General features: G+C 34.7%; 1 protein-coding gene and 1 pseudogene across 2 annotated transcripts in view; both read right to left on the bottom strand.

Moving 5' to 3' along the window:
- Nucleotides 1-3,148, bottom strand: part of LOC101350929 (olfactory receptor 8K3-like) — a 4,991-nt gene extending 1,843 nt beyond the window's left edge. Inside the window, exon 1 of one of the 2 annotated variants that reach the window (XM_023743119.1) lies at nucleotides 2,221-3,148. In XM_023743119.1, the coding sequence (XP_023598887.1) occupies nucleotides 2,221-3,148 (928 nt within the window). Of the gene's footprint in view, nucleotides 1-2,164 lie in introns of those variants that run through there. The other variant, XM_004389226.1, reaches the window with a different exon arrangement.
- Nucleotides 3,149-9,610: 6,462 nt separating this feature from the next.
- LOC101350681 (olfactory receptor 8K3-like) overlaps nucleotides 9,611-12,263 on the bottom strand; it is a 5,254-nt pseudogene continuing 2,601 nt past the window's right edge.

Raw genomic sequence — 12,263 nt, 5'->3', positions numbered from 1 at the left:
AAGTGGTTGGGACCAATTGATGCATCTTAGATGGCCACTTGCAAGCTTTTAAGACCCCAGACGCCACTCATCAAAGTAGGATGCAGAACATTTTCTTAATAAGCTTTGTTATGCCAATTGACCTAGATGTCCCCTGAAAGCAAGGTCCCTAGACCCCCTACCCTTGCTACTCTGTCTCTCAAAGTATTTGACTGTATTCAGGAAACTTCTTAGCTTCAGTTTAGTCCACTTGTGCTGACCTCCCCTGTAGCGTGTGCTGTCCTTCCCTTCGCCTAGTTAAACATTTTCTTACTGCACTATTTAAAAGACTTAAAAGGAATAAAAGTAATGCATTGTGCATACGTGAGGTATTACTCCCTTGCTTGCTATTGTTATTTTTGCTGTTATTGCTATTGTTCACGGTTTTGTTTGTTTTGTTTTGCTTTCTTGTTGACCTCAGGAACAGAAATGTTACCTTTGCTTCTCATTTTATACTCAATTAACATCATCTGTCAGTTTAAGTTCTTTGCTTGTTTGTTTTATTTTCCTTTATTATATTTAAGTATTGTATGTTTTTTCATTCTGGTCAATTCTCATTACAAAACGTCTTTCTCACCTTCATACATATTCTGCTGTGCTTGACACGTGCTCTACCACATGAAAATACCCTTTAAAGTGTGATATTTTGTTTGTAATATTTTACTATAAATGTATATTTATTGTGCTATAAATCTTTTTGCTGCATTTTGTCATTGTAAACATTTGTAATGTATCCATTTGTGACTTTTTTTGTTTATATGTCCTATATAATAGTATGTATATATATATATTTTTTCACTTTTCTTTAATGGAAGAAACTCTGTTGGTGCAATGTTCAAACACTCACCATTAACTGAAAGATTGGCAGTGTGAACCATCAAGCTGTTCCGGGAAAAAAGACCTGGCCGTCTGCACACATAAAGATTACAGCATAGGCAACACTCTAGGGCAGTTCTGCTCTGTCCTATAGGTTGCAGTGTGTTGCAATTGACTTGAAGGCACCTAACAAAACAAAAATTCTTTAATGGTAGATATTTTGTTGTCTCCAACAGAACATTGTTTGACTTTCTTGCTTTGGATGTGTTATCCGGAAAGACCAGTTGCTGGAGGAGAACATCATGGTTATTTGGTGACACAGATGATGAACAAGAATGAGAGAAGCCCTCCATGAGATGGATTGATACAGTGGCTGCAGCAATGGACTCAAACATACCAGTGATTGTGGGGATAGCGTAGAGCCAGGCAATGCTTTGTTTTTCTATGTACTATGTAGGGCATGGTAAGTTTTCTGGAGACAGTAACAACCTATGAGACAAAATTATGCAATTAGAAAACAGTATCAACCAGGTAGGGAAAAAATGTAAAAATCTGGACCCGTCTATGGCTCAATAAATTTATCTTAACTGATATATTCACTGATACAGACAAAATGGGTTGATTTAGATAAAACCAGATACCAAGTTGATCCTGTTGAATATAACTTTATTTTGTTACTGTCATATTACTATTACAGTATAATAACAATACTAGCAAAGTAAATAGACTCTGAGGACTCAAATATGGAAGTAAAGTCACTGATGATGAAAGAGAGGGATTTCAAGGTTTAGAAAGCAGACATTTCAGCAAATTCAGATGACTGAGTACTTCAAATCATTTCACTGCACTGGGCCTTCTTAGAATTAGCCATGCCAGGGCAGAGTATGACCACTAAAACAGAAGGTTTGCACCAGCTTGTGTGCATGAGCACATGTGCACACACACACACACACACACACACCACTTTCTACAAATTTTTTTCTACTAGATGAGGAAAATACCTGTTACTTGGAATTCTTCCTGTATCTACTACTCTTTCCCAGTCCCACTCAGCTTATTCTTTTATTTTTTAATTTCTAAATTTTTAATTTATTTTTAAATTTTTTAACTTTTTAAAAAATCTGTCACTCCCCAGCACTTTCTAATATACCATAACATTTATTATTATCCTATAATGCATCTCTCCTGCTCAAGGAAGACAATATTTTTTACTTTTTTTATTTATCCATTTATATCTCTTAGTAGAGTGACTGGTAGAACGCACTATAGAAATACGTATTATCTGTGCATTTGTGTTTGCTGTCACCTCTGGAGGCACACAGATAAATGTTTAAAGCCCATAATGTGATTTATGTGAATGATATAGTGAACTTTGGGAAAATACACTGCATAATTGTCCCAAAGTCCTATGTAAGGCATATTTCACATCTTTATTCCTCAAACTATAGATCAAAGGATTCAACATGGGAATAACCAGGGTGTAAAATATGGAAGCCACTTTATCAGTGTCAGAGGAGTGGCTGGACTTGGGCTGCATGTACATAAAGATTAAAGTCCCATAGAACAGTACTACCACCGTCAGGTGGGATCCACAGGTGGAGAAGGCCTTGTGCCTGCCCTCAGCTGAGTTCATCCTGAGAATGGCTATAAGAACGAGCAGGTAAGAAACAAGAACTATTAGGAGGGATGAAATAAAATTAAAAGCTGCTAAGATGAAAATGATCAATTCCATTTCATAAGTGTTTGAACAGACCAAGGATAACAAGGCGAGAGTGTCACCGTAAAAATGAGTGATGACATTGTTGCCACAGAAGGATAAATTAAAAATCTTTATAGTGACTAGAAGAGAAACAAATGTGCTGTAGAGATAGAGGATTACCATCAGCACCCAACGTGTCCTTTGTGACATGACGACTGTATAGAAGAGAGGGTTACAGATGGCCACATAGCGGTCGTAGGACATTGCTGACACAATAAAAAGTTCGCTAGTTATGAACATAATAAAGAAAGCTAGCTGTGTAACACAAAAATAATAGGAGATTTTATTTTCATCCACAACAAAATTTACCAACATTTTGGGTCCCACAGCTGTTGAATAACTAAGATCAGTGATAGCCAGGTGTCTGAGAAAAAAGTACATAGGTGTTCGTAGCCTGGAGTCGGTCTTGGTGAGGATGATGATGCCCAAGTTGCCCGCCACTGAGATCATGTAGATAATGAGGAACAGCCCGAACAATGGCACCTGTAGCTTATGGCAGTCTGTGAGTCCCATCAGAATGAATTCATTCAGCACTGTTAGATTGTGTTTGTCCATCTTGGTCTACTAGGAAACCTATTCTGGATAGAGACATTGGCATTGTCAATAGCTTTTATGTAGTATCATCTGGTAGATTTTTAGTATACAAAGCCAGTATGAATAATATAAATCCAAATTTTCCCGTTATGATGATAGTAAGTTACCTGAAAGAAGTTTTCTTTCCATATGTATATGTAACTTCTTCTAGTGTAGCTTACCGTCTATGTGAGGGCCATGACGATGAGTAGGTTGAGTAGCATGTTATCCATGTAACAGACCCCAGTCCTTTACTACTCCATCCTTGACTCTGTGATAAAAATTGGACCATCAGTTTCCCAGTCTTTCAGATTATATATCTTCTACTTTTCTTAAAACATTTCAATACATGTTTAATTTAAGTTCACTTAAGACATGTCTACCCCTAGGGGCATTTTCATTAATTTGTTTGTAACAAATCAGATGTATTTTCTCATGGAAGATCCTAAGATAGTGAGAGGAAATTTTAGCAAATTGGGAGAAAGTGAGGTCACTGTCATTGATTTTATATAATGAAGTTTCATTAAAAAATTCCATTTGGATACAGAGATTCTCTAGTTTAAAGGAAAAATCAGTTAAAATCATCATATTACTCACAAAAATAGAGAAAACATACACTGAAGAGATTTATATGGATTCCTGGTTTTTATGTTAAATACTTCTGTGCATTAAAGACCCAAGATGCTTCTATGTACTATTATATATTCATAATATAGATAGAAGTGTATTTAAAGATTAAAATATACACACATATCCCTAATAAACCACAGATTAAAAAAAAAAAAAAACCCAGAGGATGAGGATGGCAGTTTATGTAAAGTAAAAGAAATAGTGGTTTGAAATGATACTACTTAGAATGAAAATAGCAGTACCAGCATCTTCTGAGTCAGGAGTAATCGAGAAATAGAAAAATATAATGTTATCATATTAAATTATGAAATGGTTATAAGGGAAATACACTATCTCATATAAGACATTGCTTATAAGGTTGTGACCTTCTGATACCCTACCTCATACCTACAGACACATTGCCTATGTCAGAAATACTGAATTGGGTATCAGTAGATATTACAATTAGGAAATCAACTACCTTCAATGAACTCAATAAAAGGAATATAAATCTTGTTTAGTTGCGATGATGAAAGACTGAAGAACACCAGTACTTTCTTTGATTTTCTTATAAGGTAAGGGAAGATAAAAGGACTTCCTCTCATCAATGCTGGAGTTCTATGAAGAACACCAAATTATTTTTCATAGTTTACTATGTCTGTTTAGTATCCAATTCTCATTTTACAAAGCTATACTCTTTGAAAAAATTATATCTTCTTCCTGCCAGACTCCACCGGAAATTGAAGAATTTGGTATGTGTTATACTATCATTATAAAACTGAGTACTTAGAAGTTTCCTAAACTCCAAAAATTGCTTTTCACATCTCAACATGAGGTGTGAGATGGAAATTTATTTATTCATTAAGAGATTAGTAAAAATGTGCATTTATATAGTTATTTAAATATACATTAAACATTAAATTATATTTGAGAGGGACATAAAAACAGCCTAGAGCCACTATATAACTAAGGATTTTGAAGGACATCAACATTGGACACTGAATATCTACAGTTTCCTAATTCTGCTACAGTATTTTTTAATGCTTTATATACTTCCCTTACTTTCATATTTGAGCTCTAATCACATAAGTAGCCCAGCTTGGTGGTGCAAACGATTCAACACTCAGCTACTAACTGAAAGGTTAGTGGTTCGAGTCCAATGAGAGGCTCACTGAAAGAAAGAAAGATATACTTGTGAAAGCTCACAGCCATTAAAAACCCTATGGAGCACAGTTCTCTGACACTCAGGGGGCAGGTATGAGTCAGAACTGACTCAGGAGAACTGGTTCTCTTTTTTGTTATTTGTTTTTCATTCATATAATAATTTATATGAAGTAAAAATATTATTTAGCCATATAATGATGTTTCAAATATGCTTACAGGCATTTAGCCTCTGAAACAAAGTGAAAATATTTGAAAAAAAAATAATATGAAGAAAAAAGGGTGAGGGATCCTAGTCTCAGGCACTATTGAAAAGTAGAATGCACACAGAACTGAATCTGACACCCTGATATTTTGCAGTGAATATGCTATTGAATAAAGGCGGGAGCCTGCAAATGCCACGGAAACATTCTGGATATTGGCGAAATATGGAAGAAGTCTCTCTTTTTACCTGTAATGAAGCCTTTGTCATGACTCCCCCATGTGCTTCTAACATGGCATGGTGAGACACAATTTAAAGATTTTTTTTCACCCTTGGAGAGTCTCCCTGAGGAGATGCCAAGCAATCTGTTTATTGTCCTTGAAGCATTTGAAAGCTTAACAAAATATCTGGGGGGTGTCTGTTAATTGTCCAGGACAATTTGTATGTACCAGTGAGCACATTTTTCTTCATACAGTGTTTATGCATGTCTGTATTTATCTATTTCATACATTCTTACATTTTACTCTTTGTTAACTTTTCTTTTTTACCACACAGGGATATGGATTAAAATATTGTATCTATAAAACAGAACCATCGATATTCCCTTTTCTACAGTGGTTTCTTCAGATGGATGACAAAATGAAGACGTGATTACTTTCTTATTGCATTATTTAAAAGACTTCAATAGTGTAAAAGAAATGCATTGTGCGTATGTGAGGTATCACTTCCTTGTTTGCTGTTATTGTTGCTGTTATTGCTATTGTTCAGTTGTTTTGTTTGTTTTTGGTCTTTTTGACCTCAGGAACAGAAATGATTTCCTCCTCCTCATTTCAGACTCAGTTGTCATCATCTGTATGTTTAGGTTTTTTGCTTGTTTGTTTTATTTTCCTTTATTATATTTCAATATTGTATGTTTTCCATTCTGTCTAATCCTCATTCCAAAACATTTTTCTCACCTTCGTACATAATTCAGCTGTGCTTGACCTAAGTTCTACTATATAAATATATTCTTGAAAAATGTGATATTTTGTGTGCAATATTTTACTATGAATACATATTTATTGTGCTATAAATCTTTTTCCTGCATTTTGTCATTGTAAATACTTGCAATATATCCTTTAGGGATTTTTTTTCTTTTTTTTGGCTTATTTGTTCTATATAATGGTATGGGTGTATGTATATATATGCATAATTTTTTTTTCACTTGTCTTTTCTTTAATGGAAGGAACCCTGTTAGTGCAATGTTCAAACACTCACTGCTAACTGAAAAGTTGGTAGTTTGAGCCCCCAAGCCATTCTCGGAAGAAAAGAGCTGGCCATCTGCACCCATAAAGATTACAACCTAGACAACCCTATGGGGCATTTCTACTCAATCCTATAGGTTGCTGTAAGTCAGAGTCGACTTGATGGCACTTAACAAAGCAAAAATTATTAAACGGTAGATATTTTGTTGTCTCCAACAGAACATTGTCTGATTTTCTTGCTTTGGATGTGTCAGCAGGAAAACAAGTTGCTGGAGGAGAATATCGTATTTGGTGAAGTAGAGGGCCAAGGAGAATGAGGGAAGTTCTCAATGAAATGGACTGACACAGTGGCTACAGCAATGTACTCAAACATACCGATGATTGTAAGGATAGCACAGGGCCAGGCAATGTTTTGTTCTGTTTTAGATAAGGTTGCAATGAATTGGAGCCACTCAAAGTCAGCTAACAACAGCAACAGCATTTTGAGATGGATTTTTTTCACTTTACCTGATTCTATTGAGGTCCATCCATGCTGTTGTGGGCATCAATAATTTGTTCCTTTTTATTGCTGAGTATTATTTTGTGTGTAGATTTACTACAGATTGATTACCCATTCACCTATAAAAGGACATTTTGGGTTGTTACTACTTTTTAGCTATTATAAATAATGTTTCTATGAACATACGTGTATGGGGTATTGTATGAACATAAGTTTTCATTTCTTTGGAATAAATGTCTAAGTGTGGGTTGTTTTAATTTTGACAAAGTCCAGCATTATCAATTTGTACTTTTTATCCATATATTTGCATCTACCAATAATTTAGTAGTTTTCATTACTGAGTGATGTTCACTTTCTTGGATATACCACCACAATTTATTTATTTTTTCTCAAGTAGATGAACATTCGGGTTGATTCTAGTTTTTGAGTATTCCAATAAAGTTGTTATGGATATTTGTATACATGGATTTATAAGGAAAAATGCTGTCATTTCTCTTGGATAGATATGAGCAAAATGGCTAAATTTTATGGTAAAACTATGTTCAGCTTTGTAAGACCCTGATACTTAAAACAAATTATTTTTAAAGGTATTTACACCTTTTTAATTTTCCACTAGCAGTTTATGAATGTTCCGGTTCCTTCACATACTTACCAAGCACCTGATATTCTAACAGATGTATAGAGTTATGTCATTAATGTTTTAACTTGAAATTCACTAATTAATAATGATGCTGAGCATTTTTTATGTGCTTATTTGCCAGCTGAACATGTTCTTTGGAAAAATTGTTATTTTTTTACCATATTTGTGGACTGTTTCTTTTCTTTTTTTTTTTTTTGAGTTTGGAAACCTCTATCTATATTATGGACACAAGTCATTTATGAAATATATTGTTGGAAAATCTTATCTCCCAGAATATAACTTGCTTTTATACAAGGGTCTTGTAAAGAGTAGAAGTTTTAAAATTTCCAAATATATCTATAGAGTCAATGCAAGCCCACTTAAAATCCAAATAGGCTTTTTTTTCTTTTTTCTTTTTTTAAATAAACTAACAAGCTGAATGTAAATTCACAAATAAATGCTAAGTTTACTTTTTAATTCTACAGTTTTATTGTAGGTTCTATTAGATTTTGTACATAAAAAATCATGTCGTCTATTGATTAAAAGAAGTTTCTCTTCTTTCTTTCTGATCTGGATGCATTTAGTGTATTTTATTTATTTTTATTGCCTTATTGTGTTGTCTGGAACATCCACTAAAATATCGAGTAGATTTGGTGAGAGTAGATTTACTTGTTTTGTTCCTGGTCTTATTGAGAATATATTCAATCTTTCACATCATGTGTGATGGTAACTGCAGGTTGTTCATGAGTGCCCTGTTTCAGTTTGAGGGAGTTCCACTTATATACTAGTTTGCTCAAAGTTTTATCACAATTATTGAGACTTTTAAAATGTTTATCTCCATCTGTTTATATGACATTGTCATTTCTAATTTGTAATTATGGTGAATGTCATTAATTGATTTTTTAATGTAAAACTGTCCATGCATTTCTGTGGCATACCTAATTTGTACTATTGTCTTTACATAATGCCAGACACAACTTCCTAAATTTTTCTTCAGATTTTTCATGTATGTGTGCTGTAGTTTTCTTTTCTTTTAATGTCTTTGTCTGTATTTGATATCAGGGTAAATCTATCCTCATACTGAAAATGGAAATATACTCTCCTCTTCAGTTTTGTGGAAGAGTTTATGTAGAATAGGCTAATTGTTTTTCCCTAAACACTTGATAGAATTTCCCAATCAATTGCCCTTCCTAGTGATTCCCTTCCAAGTAATAGTGAAGCTGTGTAAATCATTGCTTGTTTGATTGTTAATGAATCTTTGAGCCTTTATATATTTTTAAGCCTTTAAGAATAATAATTTCAGTGGATGTTAAAAGTTAGTGTTTACCTGACAAAATGAGAGTCAGAGGAAACCCATGGGTCCAACTATCAGGTTATTACTAGTGCAGAGGGTTATATTATCCTCATAAGATCATCCTCTATTGTCTTACACACCTGAAAGGCACATTGAGTCCTCTCGCTCTGGCTATGCAATTGATAAGAGCATCGCTCTTACTTAGTAAACTGGTGAAGAACCAGATGGTATCCGGTGGAAAACCAGCACCGTGAGTTTAAAGAACCTGCAATGGCCGCCATCTAGGAGCAACTAAGTCCACGTATTACTCATTGCTATGCTACTTCTCCTCCTTAAACATACGGAGTGTGCCCCAGCTGAAGCTGAGATCACAAGGACTCATTAAGATGCCAGACCCTGAGGTGTGGAAACTGTAGCTGAGATAATCTTGGATTTTATCTTACAGAGAAAATTTTACTTTATCCTAATGGGCATTTGTTGGACCAGTGAAAATCCTCTTGATTCTTATTCCATTAACTAAACAAAAGGGGGGAAATGTGAGGATATGTGCCATTAAAATACGGATGTATAAAGGCCTCTATGCTGCACAACATGTTGAGACTTGTCTCCAACATGTTGAGACTTGTCACTACTTGTTTTTCCAAACCCGTTACTGATTGGCTTGTTTACCTGAATTCCTCCTCCCTTGCCCAAAACTGATTGTTATTCACCCAAAGCCCATTGTTCTGTTATTTGCTTCACTGTTTGCTGTATTAACTATAAAATAAACTCCTGGGACTGAAGCCGAGGTTCTACTCCTCAGAGTGACCCTCCTGGCCCCACTTCTCTGTAAGAGTTGTGGCATTGGTTATTGTCTCTGCCGCCCCAACAACCATCGCCACTGTGACAGATGAGAATGATCAAATTGATTTCACGTGTGTTTGAGCAGAGCAAAGATAACAAAGGGAGACCATCACAGAAGAAATGACTGATGATATTTTAGCCACAGAAGGATAAGTTAAAAGTCTTTATGGTGACCAGAAGAGAAACAAATATGATGTAGAGATAGAGGATTGCCACCAGCCCCCAACACATCCTTTGTGACATGATCTCTGTGTAGAGTAGAGGGTTACAGGTGGTCACATATTGATCGTATGACATTGCTGACAGAACGAAAAGTTCACTAGTTATGCATACAGTAAAGAAGGCTAGCTGTGAAGCACAAAAAATAATAAGAGACTGTATTCTCATCTACAACAAAATTTACCAAGGTTTTGGTCTGAAGCTGTTGAAAAACCAAGATCAGTGATAGCCAGGTGTCTGAGAAAAAAGTACATGGGTGTTTGTAGCTTGGAATCTATCTTGGTGAGGATGATCATGCCCAAGTTGCCCACTGCTGAGATCATGTAGATGATGAAGAACAGACCAAACAATCAAACCTGTAGCTCAGGGTGGTCTGTGATTCCCATCAGAATGAATTCATTCAGCACTGGTAGATTGTGTTTGTCCTTCTAGATCTATCAGGAAACCTATTCTGGATAGAGACATCAGCATTGTCAGTAACTTTTATGTAGTATCATCTGGTAGAATTTTAGTATACAAAGTCAGTATGAATAATATAAATCCAAACTTTCCAATTTAGGATATTTGAATATATACCCACCTCCCACAAATTTTACACACACATATACACATTAGACAGATTTGTGGATAGACTGATAGATGGAAGAAACAAAAACGTATAATATGTTAAACCTTTAGGTATTAGGTACATGGATGATTGTTGTACTCTTCTTAAAACTTTTGTCTTTTTCATATATCTTAAATAATATTTGGAATCATTTTGAATCCTCCACTTCAAAATATTATCTCATGAAAACTCATGATTATAGATGGTTCAGACGGGAACAGTCAACATTCCTGACAGGTATTGGATAGATATATAATTGATCACAATGGGGATTACTTATCTTTATACAGCAAAACAGCCGTATATGTATATATATATACACACACACACACGTATGTATGTAGGTATAACCTCTGCTATACCTCTATTCGTAATTTATACAAAGTTGTATTTTGGGAAAATAACATAAGTTATATGAATCTGTTTATCCTTACTTAAAAGTCATATTTCCAGGAAGGAAAAACGAGAATTAAATGTTTCAATGGGTCTATGACACCTGAAAATAACTCTAAAATACAGTGTGCCTAGTACTACTTGTTTATCTACCTATCTATTAATCTATCTATCTATTGGTCTATCTATCTATCTATCCATCTGGCATATACGTATTCCTGAATACTATGAGCAGAGCAGTCTGTGAGTGAACTATTAGCAAACAAATTCAGAAATTAAACTTCATATCATTAAATTATAAGAGCAAATACATGAAATCCACATTTATCTCATATAAAACATAACAGGAATAATGGTGAAAAGCAGTCAGAATTGAATTAAAATTCTAAGTATTTTGCTGTTGCTTTGAAATGGTTGAATGTCAACTAATTCTTTGAGCTCTTTCAATTCATACTAATTCTACTATGTTTGATATATCACGTACAATATCAATGTATCCTTATAAAAATTAATATTTTGTGTGTATATGTTTTACTCTGCTCATTTTATTTGTGCTGTCTTAGTGTTGCATTTTTCAGTCATTTCTTGTGACACACACACACGTATTTCTCTGCTTCTTGCTACATAATAATACATGAATCGGAATCAACTCTATAGCAACTAACAACAAAAACAACATATATGTAACATTCCACTTTTCTGTTCTCCAAATGGTATATATTTTGTTTGTCTTCAACTGCCAGCTATTCTCTATACCATTACAATGTACAACCTTGACCTTTTCCTTTTCAACTGCTGTTAAAAAAAGTCTATGTGATATTTGTCAAGTATATGTATATATACACACCACATATACCCACAGACAAACACAAACACAGAACAGTGAAATATCTTTGTAAGAAGAAACATAATATCCCTCTTAATTTTGCCAAGCAATTAGAATTGCTGTAGAACTGTGCACTTCCTCCATTAAATAAATGACATTTCCTGGATTCTCACTCACATCCTTGATTATGTTATTGTCAATTGGGCTTTAATTGTAAGAAATATAGATTTTCTTTTATTATACTATTGCCTCTTTCTCCTGTTGCAGTTGTACAATGGCTCATGTCTTCAAGACGACTCACCACTCCACCAAAGTATGTAATAAAGCACAGTGATATCTTTGCTCTTAAAAACTTTAAATATCTTGGGTGAAGGGTGAGACAGTACACAGTACACGGGAAACTAGCACAACTTGTACAAGAAAAAGGTCATGGGAGCCCCATAGACACATCCAAACTCCCTGAGGGACTGAATTGCTGGGTGGAGGTCTCTGGGGACCATGGTCTCGGGGAACTTCTAGCTCAATTGGCATGACACAGCTTATAAAGACAATGCTCTACATTCTACCTTGGTGAGTAGTGT

Source organism: Trichechus manatus, unplaced genomic scaffold, assembly GCF_000243295.1.
Source record: "Trichechus manatus latirostris isolate Lorelei unplaced genomic scaffold, TriManLat1.0 scaffold00236, whole genome shotgun sequence".
NCBI classification, from domain to species: domain Eukaryota; kingdom Metazoa; phylum Chordata; class Mammalia; order Sirenia; family Trichechidae; genus Trichechus; species Trichechus manatus.
This window is presented reverse-complemented; position numbering and strand designations above follow the sequence as displayed.